This window comes from Leucopleurus acutus (genome assembly GCF_964270905.1).
Source record: "Leucopleurus acutus genome assembly, chromosome: 2".
In the NCBI taxonomy this organism is placed as follows: domain Eukaryota; kingdom Metazoa; phylum Chordata; class Mammalia; order Artiodactyla; family Delphinidae; genus Leucopleurus; species Leucopleurus acutus.
In genome coordinates this window covers 139,404,369-139,427,381 of record NC_139143.1, presented here as the reverse complement: position 1 = coordinate 139,427,381, position 23,013 = coordinate 139,404,369, and the positions used below count along the sequence as shown (strand labels likewise).

The window sequence follows — 23,013 nt, the reverse complement described above, 5'->3', positions numbered from 1 at the left end:
AGGCTTCTTAATTCTGGACTGAAAAATTATTTGTGGTGCCTTATAAATATTATTTGAAATAGGAGCCCCTATATCAGGAAAGTCATTTCTTAGGATATTAATTCACATCCTTTGAATGTTATTTATTTACATGGCTTTAAAAGCAATTAAGACATTTAGGGAACACATTAAACCACAGATTAATGTACATTTTTCTCTTGGACAATCTATCATTAAAAGGCTTACCCCTACCCTTTTCCACCCAGGGAGATAAATGTTTCAGAACCACAGAGACATATTTCCTTTCTGTCTGGTTTCTTAGAATTCATTTAAACATGCTTATTGAAATTTTCTGTCGCATGCAATATTTTAGCAAGATTCCCCCAATATATACAGCAATGCAGACTGTAAATATTGCATGACAAAATTGCTACCAAGTTTTCTTCCTTAGGCAAACAATACCACAGTCAAAATCCCCTACATAAACAATTCCAGTCAGTATGTAAATTAGATTAACATAATAAAAGAGTAAGTATAGCTGTTTTTCTCTAAGTCTTTTAAATACATAGGAGTGAATATTCAAAAACTGTAAGTGCCCTGGGAGCATCAGGGCTCTTGGTGAGTTATCACCACAGATCTATAGGAGGACAAGAGGACCGCCCATCTCCAAACTAAAGATCACTTTCTCTATACAACACCCAAATCACAGCTCAAAGAAAACTGTTTTCTCTTTAAGGTACTGTGTTCAAAAATTTTTGAATTCCTAAGAAGTCCCAAGGAGTTACAGACTGATAAGACTACCAGAGACAAATTTCAGGGCTTTTTTGAGACCAATTTCCTATTCCTGAAAAAGAAAGAGACATGTCAAAACTAAATATGACTCCCTTTAAACAACTGTAAAATCAAGACACTAAAAGTAAAGTTATCTAGGGACTTCCCTAGTGGTGCGGTGGTTAAGAATCCGCCTGCCAATGCAGGGGACATGGGTTCGATCCCTGGTCGGGAAAGATCCCACATGTCGCGGAACAACTAAGCCTGTGTGCCACAACTACTGAAGCCCACGCGTCTGTAGCCCGTGCTTCGCAACAAGAGAAACCCCCGCTAGACGCAACTAGAGAAAGCCTGCGCGCAGCAACAAATACCAAACGCTGCCATTAATTAATTAATTAATTTAAAAAAAGCAATTGCCCTCAATCAAAAGAAAAAGAATGTGAATTCTTAAAAATAAAAACGTAAAGTTATCTAAGCTAATACACAAAGATTCATTTCCTTAGGCCTCATAGAATGATCTCTTGGCCATGGTTTGGTATAAAATACTCTGGAAAAAAAGATAAATATCAGAAGTAGTTGCCACCCTTTTAGCAGCTCATTATAGGTAAGGGTGGATGAGAGGCTCTGGACTGACATTTTCCTCCTGTCTAGCTACCTAAAAGCAGCAAAGTAATCAGGTGTCTGGGGAACCAGCTCATTTTGTAGGCTGGAACTAGTTAGAGAAATTAGAATCTTGATCTTGTTTTAAACTTTGAGGTTTAACCTCCTTTGTTTTAAAGGACAATAAACACTGAAATTTTGATTAAATGTACGATATTGGCTCCCACAAGAATTAGAGGGCTTGACCACAGTTTTCTGTTTATCTTATCCATTGGGTAGATATATGAACTCAACTAGTTTAACACTGAGAGTTAGTGAGTGGTCTTTCTTTAGAAGAGTTCCTTTTACTCCTGCATACTGGTTAAAACACAGACTTTGGAATCATATAGGCTTGAGCTGGACGCCAGCTATATGCCCATGAACAAGTTGCTTAATCTAATGCCTCGATTAGAAAATGGGAATATTAATCAGTACCTGCTAGACAGGGTTGTTATGAGGATTGAGTAAGACAATTCATACATGTAAATGGTAGCTCACAGAAGACTGAGAATCAGGAAGCTACCTATGCAGGAGGAAGAGGAGGAGAAAGGAGGAGGGAAAATAGGAAGAGGAAAAGGAAAAAGATAGGAGAGTATGGGGGCTAGTAAAAGGGTAAAGGGAGAGTAAAAGGGAAAGAGAGAGAGCCATAATTATACAGTCACTCCCTTGAAGAGCACACACACTGTACTTAGCAAACACATAATCACCAAAACCTTTTCTCCAGCCTTCACCTGAACAATTGGTCCAAAAAACAAAACCAACAAATAAACAAACAACCACACAGCCATGCTGATTGGGTTTCACTGTAAATTCATGACCACAACTAGCAACTGGTTTAAAAATAAAGAAAATTCATTTTTCTGTCCTTGATTAATTCAGTTGCTCAATTATATAATGAAGAATCTAAGTGCTTCCCATTGTTTTCTTCTGCCAAACTCAAGAGTAAAAGATGACAACTGCAAGTATCATGCAGACATACGCCTAGTAGAAGAAGAGGAACATTTCCTTCCTTAGAGATTGTTTTGTCAGCAAGGAAAACCTTTCCTGGAAGCCCCTAGACAATCTTCCCCTTGTTTCTCATTGGACAGAATGGTATCACTTTACCATGTCTTCATCCATCTTTGGCAAGGTGGATGAAACCATCATAGCAGGATTAAGTCAATCAAGTTTCACCCCCCTGGAATGGGGTTCATGTTTATCAATAGACATGGCCGGGAGGATGATAGAGATACCTGGAGAATTATATTAGCAGAAGAGTCTACGCCCGCACCACCCTGAACGTGCCCAGTCTCATCAGAAGAGAAATATATTGTCAGAAACATCACTGGATTGGACTAAGCAAACAGTACAAAACGAAAAAAGGTCTTTGGATTCCCCCAAATTCTACAAGCGGCAAGCAGGTTAAGAAAACTACTTCAGCTGCAAACGTGTGCTATCCTTCATGAGAAAGGAAAGATAACTTGGAGGGTAGAAATAAGAACCCAGAAGGTGGAGCCAAGAGCCATAAAGGATTATTTTCAGACATTGAGCCCTAATCTAGGAAATGTCGACCTGTGCATAACTGAATATCAGAATTGCTCTAGACCCGTGACTCTTGTGTGACTCCCTATTCCCCCCTTTTGAAGAAGAATGTCTGTATAGCAGTTATCCTATGCCTATCCTACATTGAGTGTATGTGGAGGAAGATAATTTGTCTCTTTGGTTCACAAGCATTCTGAGAAGGAGGAACTGTAGTCAAGGAGCTTGTGGAACTACATCTGAGAAGTCATCTACACCTGACATATATGATGAGATTCTGAATTCTGTGGTGATGCTCTAATGGAATGAGACTTTTAGGAACTTTGGGAAGAAGAAAGTACATTTTGCATATGGGAGCAACATGAATCAGGGAGCAGAGAGTGAATTGTGGTAGCAGACCTCCAAGATGGTCCCCAACGATCCCCACATTCTGGTATTCACATCCTTGTAATAGTGCACTCCTACGCTGAATCAGCGTTGTTCTGTGTGACCAATACACTCAGCAGAAGTGACAGCATGTGATGAGGCTAGATCATAAAAGACCTTGTGGCTTCTGCCTTTCTTTTTCTCTTATATCACTTGCTCTGGAGACCCACCTGCCATGACATAAGCTGTCCTATGAAGAGGTTTCCATGGCAAGGAACTGAGGCCTCCTGCAAACAGCCATGTGAGTAAGCCCCAGTCAAGTCTTCGTATGAATGCAGCCCAGTCAACAGCTTATCTGCAGCCTCACGGCAGATACAGAACACGAATCACCAAGCTATGCCCCTTCTGAATTCCTGATCCACAGAAACTATGAGAAAATAAGTATTTACTATTTTAAACTTCTAAATTTGGGGAGAATGTAGTGATAGATAATAATTCATGGTGTTGTTATGAAAAGTTCTATAATACTTTTTTCCTAAAGACTACCTGTTCTGAGACATTCTCAAAACCAGTTACCAAGAAAGTATTAGGGTCTCTTTTAAAAGAAAATAGCACAAAGTGGTTGATACATATCTTCATCCCAGAAAAGAGCAAAATATCAAACTCTACAGTAACGACTAGACAATAAAGACCTCTGTTCTTTGTGCATCGTCTTCCATAATTCAAATGATTAATAATAATATTATAGAGGCATTTAATCAATATGCCCCCATTGAAAGGTTTAATTCAGTTGTGGGTGACAGTAAGAAAGCCATTGGGGATGAGGAAGGGAAAGAAGGGGCAGATGAAAAGAAAGATGATATTAGAGGGCAGTGCAGTATAGTGGTTAAGAGCCAAACTGCCTTCAAATCCTGGCCGAGTGACCTTCCTCATTTGTAAAATGGGAATAATTACTGCTCGTCCTCACAAGACTGTTATAAGGATTAAATAAATACATGTAAAGTACATAAGAGAGCACCTAGCACAAAGCCAGTACTTAATAAAATCACTTACATCATCCTGGAGGTGTGGATGGGATGGGAATGTATAGATTTATTTTGGGTCACAAAGAAAATTCAGTCACAGTCTTACTTGGCAGGTTATGCTGCTTTAGTTTCCTTTCAGAAAACCTCAGGAGAGTGCAAAGAGAAGCCCTCATCTAACTGGGAGGCAATGGAAACTACAGTTAGTGGCACCTATATTTGTTTTAAGCACCTCTCTATCCAACAGTAGAAAACCTCCTGGACAGCTTGAGTATACTCTAAGTGTTGAAAGTTACATCTACCATGTATGGGGTGACCAAATACTTTATTATCCAAACTGGGACACTTCTGAGAATAAAATAGGCCCTAGATATAATTATATGTGAAAAGTAGGCTTAAACTGGAACCGTTCCAGGCAAGGAGCAATGAACATTTTGGTCACTGTGACTGTGGCACAAGTTCATAGAAAGAGGCGATATGCATGTTTTAATGAAATCAAACAATAACATTTTGCAACTGTGCACAGAATGAAGAAATGGTATCTACTTTCAATAACTGCCTTGCCGGAATTTGAATGATTCCTATCAGAGAAGGCCAAACACTTATAATAATATCCATATAACAACTACACATAATAAAACTACATCTCAGAAACACTTGACCTTGTTGACAACTTTTATCTTCTCAAAAGTCCCTCTTCCTTGCTTCCCATGATCATACTTGCTCCCAATTTGAGCTCTATTTATTTTCTCACTTTCCTTTATGGGCTCTTCTTCCTTCTCCCCTCTCTGATATTCCCTTGGCCTTTTTCTCATTGCACACACTCCCATTTGCTGAGCTTACACACTCTCATTGCCTGAACTATCACACGAAAGCTGATGACTCCTAAGTCTTAATTTGTAGTCCCAACTTCTCTCTTAAGCTCTAGACCTGAACTATCCAATATGATAGCCATTAACCACTTGTGGCCATGGAGCAGTTGAAATGTGGCTAGTTCAAACTGAGATGGCTGTAAGGATAAAATATACATCATACTTGAAAGACTTAGAAAAAAACGAATAGAAAATATCTCAATAACTTTTATATACATTGTGTATGCTTAAATGACAATATTTTCAGGTATATTGGGTTAAATAAAATGTATCATTAAAAAAATCAACTTACCTGTTTCTGTTTACTTTTCTAAATTTAGCTGTTAGACATACCTAACTAACATATATAAAAGTACGTACATAACTCACATTTGTAGCTCACATTATATTTCCATTAGACAGCACTGCTCTAGATTCCTATCTCCTACTAATTATGTCAACTCTGAAATTCCACCAGCACCTCAAATTCAGTATGTGCAAAACTGAACTCATCAACTTCTGTGTTCAGTCCATTCTTCCCATCAATGATAGAGTGATATTGCTAAAACACATATCCAGTCACATCACTTCCTTGCTCAAAATTCTACAATAGTCACTTTCAAGATCAAAAAATAATAATAATCTAAGCCGCTCAATCTCTACCTTCAAGGGCTTACAGTGTCTCCTCTCTTACTCTTCACAACTAAACTGAAAGCTCCAAGAAGGCTGGGACTATGTCTCTCAATCAGAAAACAGGAAAAGGCAGACTTCTCTCGTGGCGCAGTGGTTAAGAATCCGCCTGCCAATGCAGGGAACACGGGTTCAGTCCCTACCAGGAAGATCCCACATCCTGTGGAGCAACTAAGCCCGTGCACCACAACTACTGAGCCTACGCTCTAGAGCCTGCGAGCCACAACTACTGAGCCCGTGTGCCACAACTACTGAAACCCGTGTGCCTAGAGCCCGTGCTCCTCAATGAGAAGCCTGCGCACCACAAAGAAGATCCAACGAGGCCAAAAATAAATTAATTAAGAAAAAAAAAAAGAAAACAGGAAAATGCATCACAAAGACACAATTCATTAAAAAAAATGTTTTTTGGAGTGATTCTTAAAACTATGTGTCATTCCCAGTTCTAAGTGTTTTGGGTATACTTAATCCTTACAACAATCCCATAAAGAAGGTACTATTATCTCCATTTTACAGATGAGGAAATAAGGCACAAAGAAGCCTAAGGGATGTGCTCAAGGTCACACAACTGGTATATAATGGAGTTCATAGTATGTCCTGGGAATGGAATACAGTCCCATGGGGCTACAGCATGGGGTGCAAATGAAACTAGAAGCTAAGTTGGAGCCAGATCATGGCACGCCTGAAATGCTTTCCGAAAGAGTTTGAATTTTCTTCTATAAACAATGAGGTTTTTGATCTGGGAAGTGATTGGCATGCTCTGACTGATATTTAAGGAGATAACTTGGGTAATCATGTGGATGGCTGAGGGGCAAGCGACTAGAGAGTTCCTCCATCTCCATACCAACATTTCCTCCAGACGCCCAAATTTCCTGTGTGAGAGTTACTGTGAACTCCTTCTCCCTTATTAATCAGACACTTAGTACTATCAAATTTACTTTCTAAATCTTTCTCCAATTCATCCCCTCTTCTCTAGTCCCACTGCCTTTAAGTCATGTCTTCATCACCTCTTACTGAGATAACTGAAATAGCCTCTTTACTACCTCCAGTCTTACTCCCTCTAGTTTATCCTTCACATGGCCCCAAAAGATTGTTGCAAAATTTCACTCTGATCATGCCAATCATAACGTTAAAACCCTTCAGTGGCTCCTTATCAACTTCAGGCTCTTTAGCACAATATTCAGGAATCTTCATGATTTCACTCTTGTCTGCCTCTACAGCATCAACTCCAGCTACCCGCCCTCTCCAATTATTAAACGATTAGCTCCTCCTCTTGTATTGCATACCTCTGTGTCTTGGCTCGCTGGGTTCTCTGCCAAGAACTCGGTTCCTCCCTTCATCCACCTAACAGCAGTTAACTCATCATTCAAGACAGCTCAGACTTTATTTCCTTTGGGAAACCTTCACACACCCCTCTTTTCCAGGCAGAGTTAGGTGTGTCTACTCTGAACTCCTGTAACATTCTATGATAAATATTTATACAATTAATTATACCACATTTTAACTACAAACTTTCTTTAATAAGTCACTCATCAGAGTGAGGCTGTGTCTTACTGATTTCAGTTACTGAACCAATATTTATTGAATGCTGCCAGCACGCCTCCCCCCCAGACGGAGAGTGCTTGGCTAGAGCATCCTCTCCCACTAAATTCAGCTGTATGACTTCCATCCTTCTCCCGTACATTGTACGGAGATCTACAAAAAGAGGCAGCCAGAAATATCTGCTTTGGACCCAAGGTTAAGAAAGTCCTTTCTTTAAAAGTGTTAGAAGGAGAAGAATTTAAATTTTAAAAGTGCATTTAATATCCCAGGTCTTCTCACATCTGTATGTGTACATTTAGTATGTGACTTCTACTTTTTTTTTTCTTGTAAATTCACTTTGCCCTTCTGAGAGAAAAGGTATGTATTATGATGGTGTTTCTATGTTATCCAAATGGGTCCCTTCCCTGGGATGTGACTGGGCCAGTGGCATAGTCTTCTTGAGATTTTGCCGAGGGAAGACTAGGCTGAAACTGAGGAGCCAGTTTAAATTTAAGTATCCTGTTGACCTCGTTCAGGAGGAGGGAGGAGAGAGGATTCCTGCATGAATACAAAAATCATAACCTTTCTGAAGGGCAGAGTTGTAAGACGTCTTCCAGGTCACCTGGGTGCTCTGGCTCATGCATAAGTAGGAAATGGACCCAATACTCCCCGCAGAGAATCCTTCCCTTGGGACCCAATCCTCCTCCACACTCCCCTCCCCCACCCAAGACTGACCCTCTTCGCAGTGTGTGTGCAGGCGCGGTGGCGACTGCTTCTAGAACCAGCCCTCACAACCTCCCTCTCCTAGCCAGGCTCCGGAGATGTCAAAGATTCTTAAGCAGGGGTTTTCCAACCTGCCACTGAGGCTAGGCAGGCGGGCCCAAGCTGCGATGTAGAGAATTCGATGTCCTAGCGACCTCCTCGGAGGAGTGGATCGAGTTAAATATAACCGCGCGAATGGAATGGCTCTAAAAATAAGGCAACAGCTGGCCAGTCCACAGCCCAGTCCCGGGAAGGGCGGGGGCCTGAGTGGTCTTGCGCAGGAAGGCCGCTCCGGGGCCGGGGCGAGGAGGCAGCAGCGTCCGCGGGCCCGGGCCGGAAGGCCAGCGGGGTGGGCGCGAGCTGCCCAGGGCCTGAGTACCTCCACCCGGCGCGGGCCCCGGGGACTAGACTCAGGGTCGCACGGTGGCCTGAAGGGGAACTTTTGAAGGACTCAGAACCCCGGCGAACTTGCCTGGACGTCACGAGGTGTAAAGGCTGGGCGCTGAACTCCCGCTCGCCCCGCCGCCAGGGGGAGCTGAGCGCGAGCGGAGGAAGCCGAACCCTCGAGGAGGCCGGGGCGTCGCCGGAGATCCAAGTGTGGGGGACGTGCGGCGGCGGCCGCGCACGCAACACACGAGGCTTCCGCGGCGAGTGGCGCTCGGGCCTTCGCGCCCCCCACGTTCCCAGAAGGACCTTCCCGCGCGAGCCCCTCGGCCCTGCGCTCCCTCCCGCGTCAGCGCCCCAACCATCAAGGCAACAATTGAAACGTTTTCAAAACGGGCTATTTATTTGCTCCCAATAAATCGATCCGCAGTGATTGAGAAATCGATGTGGCCTGGGTGGGCAAGTCGCTCTCGAGGAGGGAAAGGCACTTCCGCCGGGCGCCCGCGGGGAGGCCGAGGGCGGGTGCCGGCTCGGGAGAGGTCCCGCCCGGGCCACACCCGAGGACCCGCCACCTGGGCGCGGGGGCCTTGCCAAGCCGCGTTCCCTCGGGCGGCGAGGGGCGCGCGCCCGCTGCCGGCTCTCCTCGGCCCCTCTCGCCTTTCTCCCCCGCGCGCCTGGGAGGCTGTGGTCGCCAGCGGCCGCCGCGCCGCTCCGAGGCTTTTGTTGCTCCTCGTTGGGCTGAATGGGGGTTTTGTAAAGCGGGACAGATAAAAATGAGCGGCATCATATTGTTTGACAGAATGATCCCATATGATGAAGTGTCGGCTCCGAAGGGGGTGAAAATGGTGAATTCCTAAAAACCCAGCCCTCTGCTCCTCCGCGAGCTGCCGGTAGCCTGGAGGGACCCAGCGGACAGCCGGGCCTGGCCGCATCGCACCAAACCGGGTCGAGAAGACTCGAGCTTTCAATGCCAAGTCATTTTTAAATCCCAATCCTGCCCAGGACCTTTCTCCTCGCGGATGAAAAGAACAATTTTCGAGAGAAAGGCTCGTTTTGATTAAATCTGACATGCTGCTGATAACTCCGTGCTAATGTGAAATAATTAACATAATAGCCATAATTAAAAGCACGCTAACAATGCCATAAATTTATCACACAATTTTACTAGCTTTCTGCCCCTAACTGCTCTCTCATCGTTAATTAAACGTGTTGCCTTTTACAGAATGGATGTTTATACATTTCCAATATAAATAAATTCGAAGCCATCCTCTCTCCCTCTCTCTTCCTTTCCCTTTGGTCTCTCGCCATTACAAGGCACTTCTTGGCATGGGCCTTGAGTGGCGGACACCTTGTAAATAAATGAAGTTTTGAGATGCATGTACATTAAATTAATCTTTTTTCCCGCAACCCAAAGAGATCTGGAAAGGTATACAAGGGTGGAAATAGAAATAACTTGGATGCGTTGGGGACCCGGATATCATCTCAGCCCTTCCCACCTCCTTTGGTGGCGGCCATCCAGGCCGAGGCTGATAATAGTTTCACACATCTGTGAAGATTGTCAAGAAAGAGCCGACTTTGGTTTTTGCGGGGTGAAGAGAGGGGTATATTCCAGATGGGCTCCACCCACGTTTTGTTTCCCCTGCAGCACAGGGAGGGTGGCTGCTCTCTGTGGGAGTCGCGCCCCTCACTGCGCTGAACGTGGTCCTTTCTCCCCGTATTGCAAGAAAAGCGCACACGCGCGCGGGCGTAAAGATTTATCTCACCTCGGGCCAAAGATTTATTCAAACCATTGGCATAGTCTCTGACTTAAAGGAGTCGGAAGAGGGCACCTGGGTTCGCTTGGGCCTGGCGAGGGGTAGGTGGGCCATTGCAGCCTTCCGCAGACTCTGACCGTGCCCCTTGTCCTGTGTTGACCACTTAAGAACCCAAATTGAGTTGTAATTAATTTCCCCTTCTCCGTCATAAACTGTTCCATCCACTATGTCTCCCCCACCCCCATCTCACCCCCCAGGACACACATTCTAAATCTCCCCTCCCCCAGACGTCTCAATTTCCTTCCAATCGATCCGAACTCCACTTTTCCTGTTTCCTGTTGCTAGAACCTCGGTCCGCTCCACCACCACTACCAACCCCCGCCCCCAACGGCCCCGGTCTTGGCGGCTTCCGCAGCTGGGTACCACGGACTCTGCCCGCCCCAGGAGAAACGGAGGGAGCCTCATTACATTCTCTTTGGCTGAAACGTTTCAAACATTTGAACAGGTGAGACAGCTGGCTGCCATCTTCTTTAAATCCCTCCGGGGAAGTTTGCTTGTTGTGACCCAAGTAGTCACTCTCACTCATAGTAATTGTTTGTGCTTGTGTGTTTTCATTCTACCTCCCCAGTAACCCTCTGAGACTCAGAAAATGTTTATCCACATTTCTCTTTCCTTCCCCCCCCACTAATATTTCCGTTCCCTCTATCACATCTTTCTTCCCCCCACAAATGTGTCCCTGTCTTTCTGTATCCGTCTCACTTCTCCCATCTCTGTCTGTTCTAAAATTTGGCGGTAACTGACGACCTGTGGGCTTTTAGCTGCAAGCTGAGATTACGCGGCAAACAGGCTTTACTCAGCCCGGAATCTAGTCGGCCTAGGACAGGACCCTGCACCTCGTCGGGCTCGGGTCCTTCCGCCCTGGCGGCGTCCCGCGGCGATGGCAGCGGGAACCTTCCTGCCTCCCACTTCGGCTGCCGCTTAGCCTCCTTCCAACAACGGGAGGTTGCGCGGCGCTACTGTCCGCCGGGAAGGAGGAAAGGGCGGCCGGCTCCCTAGCCTAGAGAGGTCGCGGGAAAATCCGCCGCCTCCGCTGGAAATCGATATTCAGCCGTTGGGCCCGCACGGGTGCAGGACGTCGGGGCCGCAGCCAGTAGGTCCCGCACGTCTCATCATTTAGCTAATCGAGTCGAAAAGTTTCTGTAAGGGCCAGACCCGGCATCAGATGGTAACACTGATTGAACAAGAGATTAGCACAATAGCTCGCTAACCGAGGGGAAGCGTTGCTTTTCACGCTACGCCCCGTAATTAATGGTATGAATCAATTAATTTGACTTTTATTGTGTCGAAGAATAAAAGCGCAACAAATGGAACTGGCGGCTGGGAGCTGTTCACCTCCCACCCCTTCCCCCAGGGAGGTTCCAGAGACACCGGGGAATGGACGGATTGGGCCAGGTCTTGGCCGAGGGAGGCTGAGAGGCAGAAACAGCGGCGCCGAGGGAGTCCTGAGAGCCAGCCCTGACGGGCAAAGAAATCGAAATTAGGCTCATTTGGAGGATACTTCAAGAACACTGCGGAGGGCAGCCCCTGGAGCCGTCACCCTCCCGCACGCACACACACACACACGCGCGCGCACGCGTCCACGCGGGCCCAGCCTCCTAGGCTGCGGTAGGGCTCCTGCTGCGGCCCGCGCCTGCCTCTGGGGCTCTACAACCGAAGCTGAGCAAAAGGAATTTGTGAATTTGCGAATTTCGCTTTCTTTTTCGTGTCCTTCCGACTTTCCTTTTGTAATTATTGGTTTACTGGGACAGTTGCAGCCGGGACCTCCGCTGCCCGGGGGATCGGTGGGCAGCCAGCTCGCCGCTCCGGTCTGTTTCGCTGGAAGCTGTCTAGGTGGTATTGTAAACGGTTCGGAGCCTGCGGGCCACAAAGCGGTGCAGCTGCGGAAATGAACCCAGATGCATTTTAGGGTCAGGTGCAATCGGGGTTTCATTTAGATACAGAAAAACCTTGGAGTTTCGTGGGCGTCTCAAGTTGGAGTAACTGCCCCAGCTTCAACCAGAAACATCCTGCGAAGTGGGGATCCAACGTGCTAGTGTTTTAACCGGGAAATTATCTAATGAAAATTAAAGTCAATCTGTGTGTCGCACTGCCTATAATGAAGAAAGTTTACGTGTGTGTCTAGGCTAAGGAAAGAGGGGGGTCGTAGGTGAGAGACAGACAGGGAATCAGAAGTACTACTGTCCGCCAGGAAATGTATCAGTTTCTTAGTGCCTTCTGTAAATATTTCACTATTTTCTCTCGGACTATCTGCCCTTGTGCTCCTTCTGGTGAGGCCTGCATTCCCCTCGCAGGCCTCAGCGGCCAGACTGGGCTTGGGTTCCAAGAGCCCGCCACACCCGGTAGGCACTCGCGGCTCGCAAGGAGGCTGCCTAAAAATGCGGGAGGGGAAGAGGCGGCCCATCGCGGATTCACCCGGTCAGGAGCACTATTTTGAAGTGCGAGGTCCACGCGCCCCAGCAATGCAACGCACTCGGGTAGGTTTGCGCCCCCGCCAATCCCAGTTAAATGCCCACAGTCTTTCCTACCATCACTGACTTTCCTTGCCAAAGAAACTCGGTGCTCACTGGCCGCATCCTCCTCCACCTCCTCTGTTGCCGGTTTCTGAGGAAGTTAAATCTTGGAGGGTTTGTCTATGCCCTGAGGAAAAAGAATCCACGTTAGTTAGCAGCAGTGAGAGCCTAGCCCGCTGGCAAGCTCGGGGCCGGCCCCGCTCCCAGGAGGCTGGGCCTGGGCGCCTGCGAAGTCACACCACCCGCTCCCCGCGTTGTCTGCCCTCGCAACCTGGGCGCGGCGTCTAACCTAGAGGCCCGAAGTCTCTTCCCGGCCCCACTCGACTTACCCAGGACGCTGACAATCCCGGCTCCTTCCCCAGCGCCTCATTTCCGACTTTTTCACATGCTAAGTCGTTTAACAACTCCGAGCAGCTAGTTAGGGCTTCTTTATTTATAGGTTCCCTGTTATTTTACGTCTTTTTTATTTCTCTCGGCAACTATTCTAATAGATTAATCAATAGCCATTTTCTGACCTTCGGGAACCCCAACTGATGCTGCTGTGGCCGAGCGGGGAAAAAAAAAACATATATATATATATATATATACATATAAACACGCCCACATCGAGCCTGGAAAGCGAAGGCAGGACCGGGTGGTTTGACTTTACGGGGAGGAGGAGCGCCTCCCCTCAGTAGGTGTCTCCGCCGACCAAGCACTGAGGCAGGAGGGGCTCTTAAGTCTAATTAGCAAGACAGAGCCGGGGCGCATACCTTACTCTTTAGAGCTAAAAAGAATCAAACAAAAAACAAAACAGAGACTACTAAGTTTTTCTTTAAAAAGATAATAATAACAACGGGATGGGAATCTTGTCCTATGTTCTACGCCCAGCCCTTGCCTAGGGAGCGTTGGCAAATGGGGGAGAAGGGAGAGGGGGCGGGTAGGGCAGGGCAGCGGAGCCTCGGGGTTCGGCGGACGCTCACAGGCCCACACCCTCAATCGTTCACACGCACCCATCCGCACTCACACCCACAGGCTCCCTCGACCCCCGCGCCGGGCTGCAGCCCAAGGTGGGGTCTCGGGGCGGACCGGGGCGCCCTCGGGCCCCGCGGGATGCTGGCGCACGGTGCGGCGCAGAGTTGCGCGTCCCTCGTCCCTTTGTTGACAATTCTCTCAACCAACTTGAGTTTGGCCGGCTCGGCGGCGGCCCTGACGTCACGCACGGTCACGTGGCCCCGCCTCCCGCTGGATCTTTAAGTAGAAAGTAATCTATCAGGCCAGTCCTTAAAACGCGACTTTCGACTACGGGGGCTTCAGCGTCCCTGACACCCCCTCCCCCCGTTGCCCCTGCCCGCGCCCTCCCGAGCTGCTCGGCGCCCGGCGTCCCGCGCCCGCCAGCACTGCTCCTGCTCCCCACGCCCGGGCCAGGGGCAGAGGAAGGCGGGCGAAGTGAGGGGGCGCGGCGTGGAGAAGCCGCCGGGGCTGGCAGCGGCAGCGAGCGCCTAGTACCGAGCGCCAGGGACAGCTGGAGTTTGCAGAGCGCTGCCACTGGGGGCGGACGGCAGAGCCCGCTCCGCGCGATGCCGGGCCGCCGAGTGTGAGCCAAGCCCGGAGGGCCCCGAACCACCTACGCCCCCCTCCCCTCTCCCAATCCCCCATCTTTCGGGGGCGCCCAAAACCCCTTTTCTGAGGTTGGCGACAGGCCCTGAAGACGCCCATCGCGCACCGCTCCTTCCCCGCCGCCGCCACCAACCCCGAGGAGGGATGACCCTCTCCGGCGGCGGCAGCGCCAGCGACATGTCCGGCCAGACGGTGCTGACGGCCGAGGACGTGGACATCGATGTGGTGGGCGAGGGCGATGACGGGCTGGAGGAGAAGGACAGCGACGCGGGCTGCGATAGCCCCGCGGGGCCGCCCGAGCTGCGCCTGGACGAGGCGGACGAGGTGACGCTGGCGGCCCCCCACCATGGGCAGCCTCAGCCGCCGCACCAGCAGCCCCTGGCACTGCCCAAGGAGGCCGCTGGAGCCGGGGCCGGGCCAGGGGGCGAGGCGGGCGCGTCCGAGGCCGACGGCTGCAAGGGCGGCGTTGGCGGCGAGGAGAGCGGCGGGAGCGGTGGCGGGCCTGGCTCGGGCAGCGGTGCGGCGGGAGGCCTGGCTCCGAACAAGCCCAAGAACAGCCTGGTGAAGCCGCCCTACTCGTACATCGCGCTCATCACTATGGCTATCCTGCAGAGCCCGCAGAAGAAGCTGACCCTGAGTGGCATCTGCGAGTTCATCAGCAACCGCTTCCCCTACTACCGGGAGAAGTTCCCCGCCTGGCAGAACAGCATCCGCCACAATCTCTCGCTCAACGACTGCTTCGTCAAGATCCCCCGTGAACCGGGCAACCCGGGGAAGGGCAACTACTGGACCCTGGACCCCCAGTCCGAGGACATGTTCGACAACGGCAGCTTCCTGCGGCGCCGGAAACGCTTCAAGCGCCACCAGCAGGAGCACCTGCGTGAGCAGACGGCGCTCATGATGCAGAGCTTCGGCGCCTACAGCCTGGCGGCGGCGGCCGGCGCCGCGGGGCCCTACGGTCGCCCCTACGGCCTGCACCCTGCAGCCGCGGCCGGCGCCTACTCGCACCCTGCTGCTGCGGCAGCCGCGGCGGCGGCCGCGGCGCTCCAGTACCCGTACGCTCTGCCGCCGGTGGCACCCGTGCTGCCGCCCGCCGTGCCGCTGCTGCCCTCGGGCGAGTTGGGCCGCAAAGCGGCCGCGTTCGGCTCGCAGCTCGGCCCGGGCCTGCAGCTGCAGCTCAACAGTTTGGGTGCCGCCGCGGCCGCCGCGGGCACGGCGGGCGCCGCTGGCACCACGGCGTCGCTCATTAAGTCCGAGCCGAGTGCGCGACCGTCGTTCAGCATCGAGAACATCATCGGTGGGGGCCCCGCGGCGCCCGGGGGCTCGGCTGGGGGCGCCGGGGTAACTGGGGGCACCGGGGGTAGTGGGGGCGGCGGGGCGGCGCAGTCCTTTCTGCGGCCGCCCGGGACCGTGCAGTCAGCAGCGCTCATAGCCACGCATCAGCCTCTCTCGCTGAGTCGGACGACGGCGACCATCGCGCCCATCCTGAGCGTGCCGCTCTCTGGACAGTTTCTGCAGCCTGCAGCCTCGGCCGCCGCCGCTGCCGCCGCCGCAGCGCAGGCCAAGTGGCCCGCTCAATAGGGACGTGCCGGTGGCCGGGATGCTGGGCCCGGCGGCGGCCTCGAGCGTCGGCTGCATTTGCAAGCTCCGCGCCCCGCCCCGCTCCTGGCCCCCCTGCCCAATCCTGGACTTTGCCTCTCTTCCATTTCCTCCCTCCAACCCGTCGACACCGACTATCGGCGGCCTCCACCCGGTCCTGCATACCTAGGCTGGCGGAGCAAACTCTCACCGCGCACCCGCGGGGAATAGCTTTCCGTACAGGTAAAACCGAAAACCGAATTTCCGAAAATGTACCCCGACGGCACCTGCTCTCAGTACCTTGGGGATGGGAGGGAAATTCTTTGTATATATTTGTATAAAAATTATTGACTTTCCTTTTGGGGTTTTTATTTTTTTAAGAAAAAAACAAATTCAGTAGATTTAGAGCTCTGAACTTTCATTTTTTCTGAAGGTTCACTCTCCGCAGTTTTATGTGAGAAAAAAATGTATAGAGATGTTGGGAGATTTTAAATATTAAAAAATTTTCACAAGGCGAAAAGTGTCATTCTATTATAAAAGTCTGTTTATATATGAATGAATATATATGGTATTCTAAATGTTATTCCATCGTGCTGTACACAACTTTGTAAATAAAATTTTTAAAGGCTCAGCCTAGTGTTTTATTTAGGTGTCTGAGATAAATGACAAGATTTTAAAATAGTATTTGCATTTTATTTTTCCCAGATATTAGAGGAGTTTCAGGAATGACCTTTTCAAACTTTGCTAATTCATAATTTGGGTGTAAGAAATTTTAATTGGAGAAAGAATATACCTAATTTAAATTGTATTAATATTTTCTTTTAGTTTTCATATAAAATCGGGATGTTGGTGGTGATCTCCTTCCTATCAATTCATTAAATCAAAATGACTAGATATTTCTGAAGATAAAGTAAGCTGCCATTTAAAAAACCAACCTAATTCTAAACATCAGCACAATTTAAATATTTTTTAAATACAAGACTTTATCTTTCACAATGAAAACTTCTCAAATGAGAGTTCTTAGTCGTTTCAATTATCCTTTCAAAAGAATGTTAATTCCAAACATCTGCCTCATTTTAGCATTTAAAGCCTTGATTTTTCAAACTTTATTTTCATCCCCTAAGTGGAAATGGTAATAAACCCAATTAACTTTTTAAATATATGTATGGCATTTTAAATTTTGCAGTGGAGTTGTATTACCTATATTAACCTGATAGATGATACATAGTTGTTTTATTCTTTCATAATATTTTCAAATAAGGTACCTGTTTTCTATGATAGTAGTCCACAACATAATTTGGATTTCTGAAGGATTCCTGTAGATGCCTCCTCCAACCCGCAGCTTTTCCGAAGGCCAAGAAATAGTGGCCTTAATATCCTTTGACAAACAGATGCACATCACCCCATTTTTTAACCTTTTTAAAAATACCTTAGGCTAGTTTAGTGTGAAATGCGAGATCACAGAGCAGGAATGGGGAGATGTCCTTGCGGATTATTTTTAATGTGCATTTCAGCTGTTGCAACCTTAAGTGTTAAGGTAGAAATGAAACATCTAGACGCGGGAAGCCGGTTCCCATCACCAATAACATATCCTCAAATGGCATCAATTCTAATTATTTCTTAATTAATTTAGCTGTTACAATTACGTATGCGAAATCACTTTTTTAAACTGGAGCGGATAGCAGTACTGTCAGCTCGGCCCTACGCGCGTGCTGTTTGCAAAACACCGCCAGTCCCTGGCGCTGGCGTCCACCTCGCCTCCCTGGTCGCGGAGATGCCTCCTGGCTGCTGATCCGAGCCTTATTTCCCTGCTGTCGGCGTGGGCTAGGGAGTCGCTTTAAAAGACCCTTCTTCGCAAAAACCGAATCGGTCTTCCTGGTAAACAGTAAACATTATTGTGTCCTGAGTAAACATTCCTCTGGATCAGAGTCCTAAAATAAAACAAGCTGCCGGGGGTGAGATCGTTTAACCTGATAAACAAGAACTTGATAATCAACCGCCACCGAGAGGAGCAACAGTTACCTTCACGGAGAAGAGATTATGGACCACACAGTCTCCGGGTGGGTCCCTTCTAATCTCTTTTTACAAGGAAAAATAAACGGATCTAAATTTGTTTGTGTGTTGCAGCTATAAAAGTAACAAGTTGTTTCACAGTTGTGTCTGGCTAATCGGTTTTTACACAAACAGCAAATGGTACATGATTTGTGCAAACACATAGAGGTTATTTCTAAATTTAGCTGACACCCCTGGGAAAAGGGAAAGGCAGGGCTTCTTGAATTCACTTTTAGCCTCAAGAAGCTGCTGATCCAAGGCTTCTAAATGACATTGGATAACAGGGGCCTCATTCCATCCCTGATCCTTTGTTACTTATAAAATTACTCGCTCATATTTCCGCGCATAGCAGCAATACCGGCCGAGCCTGCGCCCGCAGCGTGACACTCGGCCACAAGCTGCCGCTTGAGATTCGCAGAGCTTCCCACCCCACTCCCCCGAATCATTAGGCGGTGGAGTGTAGAGGAGAGATCCTCCGGCAACTTTCCTTCCAGACACTTATCAACCTTGAACTAGAGCCTGAAGATGGTCCCCCTCCTTTATTTCTTGGAGGGTAGGAGACTCTTAGACGCAGACCCCAAACCGACCAGCGGCTGTTTAAAGTCCCGGCAGATGTCAGGGAGATAGGCCTGGCCATAGCTCAGCTGAGAAGCTCTTTTTGGTTTAAGCTTGCTAAACCACGAAAGCTTAGAACAGAAGGAAAAAATGCAAATATTGTATATAATGAACGCAAGCACTTGGGGAAGGGAGGGCTTGAAACCCACATTTGATATGAGTGGACGCGGGCAGCAGCAAGGAAAGGCACTGAAATCTCCTTTTACACTGAGATTTAAAGACAACACGACTGATATCGGCTTTTTATTTCACTTAGGCAGATTTATTTGTAATAAAAAGAAGAAACGGGTTATTTTTTATGGGGAGGATTTTAGCTTTCGGCTACACACGAATTTAAACTGGTTTCCACTTCTTCTGGCATTCATTTCTAGAAAGTCCATCCAGTTCCAAGGCCTGTGGCCCTTAGAGTATCCCCTGGACGAAGTCCCTGAGTGGGGTCCCGGTACTCAGTTCCTCCGGGAATGGAGCGTGGATTCGGAGGTCCAGGGAAAGGCGAACGAAGGCTAGAATACACGCACGGGCTCTGCAGGGCTCTTGCTGCGATGGCGGACGTGGCCTATAGGGGGCGACGAGCAGATGGAAAACTTCCGCGTTTTGCCTCCGAGGGTCCACTCCCAACCCTGAGAGACCTCTGCTTCCCTCCCAGGCTCTGAGCACACTGACACCCTTCCTGTGCTCATCCTCCCGTCCTGGGACACCCAGGTCGAATCTCGGAAAAACTGTTTTTCTCGGCCTCTCTCCTGGAAGGGACAAAGTCCCGAGGGAAGTTTGCCCTAAAGATTGGGAAGCAATAAAATTTAGTGATGAGGAAACATGGACTTGGAAGCAATTAAGAGTTATGTTTGAGGTTATTTATTTTATATGGTTTATAGGAAGAGTCTTGGCAGTGAGGGGACTATGAAAGGCTGGTGTGTGTGTGTGCGCACGTTTTAACGTGGGTTCCTTGAAGAACTGTACTGAAGAGACTATAATGTGAAGGAAAGCCAGTTCCAGAGCCATGTGTCTGTTAGACACATGCTGCAAACTGCAGCATAATTAGTAAATGAACACCTCTCTGGGAGGTGAATGGGGAGGCTGGAAGGTGTTCTCAGAGTGCCCAGGTCGCGTGGCGGTTGTGTGTGTGTCTATTTCATGGGAGGGAATGACAGGAAGCAGTGGAATGAGACATGCCTTCCAGAGGCGGGGAGGCGTCCCGATCAGGGAATGGGTACTTCCTGACTGTGACCTTGGACAAACTGCTTGGTTTCTTTCTCTCCTTTCCCTTGCCTCTACAATGAGAATGAGGAGTCTCTTTGTCACTTCGGCTTGCAGGATTAGGTGAGTTGGTGTCAGTGAAAAATGTTGTATAAACTGTAGAGACCTAAGGGGATGTAAGGAGTTAATTTGTTTGTTAATGGCTTCTAGAAAGACAAACAACTCTGTTACAAACACTTGCAATGTTTGGCTTGGTTTTGAACAACTAGATTTTAGGTATAAAAAAATGGGTTTTTCTATGAGGGGTTGCATAACCTATTCCAGTCCCTTGCTATCTGAAAGGATGGAGCAAAAGAGAGTCTAATCAGAAGGGGCTTTTCAAAGGTGGGGTCTCCTCCTGGTCTTGAGTCCTTCAGCCCAGCCCCGGGCCTGAGGAGAAGCCCGTGGTGCCCACTCACTCTCAGTCCGCACCCCCTGCTCCAGAGGCCTGGTATATTTCTTTCTGGTTGCGTGGTCTACTTTGCTTTTTGCCCCTTTGCTTCCACTGCCCGAGGCAAGTGGGGAAACCTGAGCCCTCCGCTGACAGATGCCCATTAATGCAACACGCAGTCTCAGGGCGAATTAAAGGCAACCAGATCTCAGACCCGCGTAAAAGACCACCCTCCCTTTGCCTCCCTCCAACAGTTGGCATAGTGACACCCAGAGCCAACTTCTCTCTTAACCATCACTACACCCTCCCCTTGCCCTCTCAGGAATGTACCAGCCATTCTTTGCTCCCCGAGGGCAGCACCAGACAAGGGGGGCGAGTATGCAGAACAAAATTTGGAAATAAATGTTGCAAAATCAGCGAAGGAGTCGTAGAAAGCATCACCTTATATTTATTTCCCAATAGGGTGTCTTACATCCGAATTTTTCAAAATAAGAATTAAGTTAGTCACCTCCCTTATTTTAATATAAAACTCGTACCAAAAGCCCTCCTTTTTCAGATGATTTTGTACTTATGCACACAGTTCCGTCCTATCAGTGGTGAGATGGGGAGGGAGAGGGAACACCTTCATTCCCTTGAGTCCTCTGGGGCTAAATTTCGGAGGCATCTTCAGAAAAACAGCCCTAGAGAGCACCCTTCTCTCTTTTCACACAGTTCCTGAAAGTTCAGTGACTTCCCCAAGGTCACTCAGCGGCCCAAGGATAAGCCATGGAAATACTCAGCAGAGGAAAAACTGTTCTCTACCCAGGAAGGATGCCCCCCTTGAGGAAAGAAAAAAAAAGCGAACAGTGGGGCAAAGAAGGTTGGGAAGAGTGGAGAGAGAAAAAAAAAGAAGACAAACGCCGAGAAATACTGGGCCGAGCGGGACTCAGCTCGCGGAAGACCAAGACCTAGACCGTGGGTGGCCCCGCGGCCCTGGGCGCCCGATCCGCCCCAACCCTCCCGGGCCTCGCCGCTCTGCTCGCCCAGGGCTGAGCGGTTCTCCGGGGACCGACGGCTAGATCTCCTTCTTGCCTCGGGATTTGGGAGGGGAAGAAGGGAAATCCAGGCCCGAAGCTCCGCTCACCCCGAGGGTCAGAGGTCCAGCCTCATCGCCCGGGTGTCGGGAGTCGGCCTCCATGGGCGTCTCCACCCCCTCCCACTCCGGGTCCACCTTTGCGCCAGCCACTAGGGCTCGGCCTGCGGGACTCCAGCTCCCTCTGCCTGGGGGTGATGCAGGGGGCCGGGGTTGGGGCGGGGGTAGAGAATTTGAATTGCTTAGGGAGGAAACCCATCCGTAAAACGACACCCGCTCCCGCGGCGCCCCGGGGCCCGCGCTGGCTAAGCTCGCGACGGGAACAAATCTCCGCGGTGTGAACCAGGGCGGCCGAGACGCCCCAACCCAGGATCTCTGGGGAACCAGGGACAGCGCTACTAGGTTCTAGTTAAGCCACAGCCTTAAGGAGGGTCGTGAGAACTCGGGCGACAAGGCCAGGGTCTTGGGACGGGAGTGCCCCTCGACTTGGGCCTGTTCGCCTGGCTGCCAACGCGTGGCAAGAAGTCTCCTCTCCGCCATCACCGCCCAGCTGCTCCCGCTTCAGCGGAGTGGGCATTTGGAACGCTCCTTCCCGGGATCCGGCAACAGGAGCTGCAGTGCACGTCTTATCGAAGAAGGGAGCTTTGGTTCTTTTCCTCCCTCCATTCCTTCCACTCTCTCCTCTCGAAAGATGGTAAGCGAGACTCAGTTTTCTCCAAAAGACCAACAACACATTTTCGCCGTTACCCTAGCAAGAGGCGCATGCCGGGGATCACAGCAACCTAGCAACCCCAAACCTTAAATTTTCTCTTTGCTTTCAAGCTCCATCTGGGAGGCACCGCCTCCTCCGGGAAGCCTTCCTGAGCCTCCCAGCTCAGGTCGCTTGCGCCTTCTTGGAGCCCACGGTGCCCACTAGTGAACCGTTGTCTACGATGCTCTGTGAGCTCCTTACCGTCTAACATTGTTGAGCGCAAAAGGGACGATCAAAAGTATTTGTCTAGTAAAAGACAGACTAGGACCATGGGAGTGGGGATGAGGAATCTTGAAGGTGCTTATTGATCGAATGAGGTTCTTCTCGAGTTTGGGGGACTGTTTTCTTCCCATTCCTTTCCTTCAGTCCCCCCTTTTTATAATAAATGCTTTTATAAACACCGTGTTAATTTTTTTAATGAAGGAATTTAAAAAGCATTTATTAGAGATTTAAAAAGTATAACACATTTCAACGTTCATAATATAATTGGATTTTCTGCGATATTTTTTCTGCCACGGTGAAATTAGTTGAAAACTCCTTGGCCTAGCCTAAAGTACCAGCAGACAGTTCCACTTCCAGCCTAATGAAGAAAACTCCTCTAGAGTACTTCGGGGTTTTCAGCCAGCCTCTGCTTCAGTTCTCCCAGTAGAAAAGGAATCGCTACCTCACAAAACATCCATTGCACACAGGGGCAGCTTTATTTGTTACAGTGTCTTTCTTTTATAGAACTTTTATTTCCTTAGTAAAGTATAGAGAATTTGAGAGTCATTTGCTTAGATTTCAATACTAAAGATGTTATATTGTCGTGTGTTGGGTTTCTTTATCTTGACACACAAAGAATTCAACGTGGTTTGGCCTCTATGTTAAGACTACTGTTTGTGGAGAAAACTGAGCAAAA

At 49.0% G+C, this 23,013-nt stretch overlaps 1 protein-coding gene across 1 annotated transcript; it reads left to right on the top strand.

Moving 5' to 3' along the window:
• Positions 1 to 14,567: 14,567 nt before the first annotated feature.
• On the top strand, positions 14,568 to 16,004 carry FOXD3 (forkhead box D3; the record flags this gene model as incomplete). Its single annotated transcript, XM_082832859.1, has 1 exon — positions 14,568 to 16,004. The coding sequence occupies one exon, from the start codon at positions 14,568 to 14,570 to the stop codon at positions 16,002 to 16,004; it is 1,437 nt and encodes a 478-aa protein (XP_082688985.1).
• Positions 16,005 to 23,013: the final 7,009 nt, after the last annotated feature.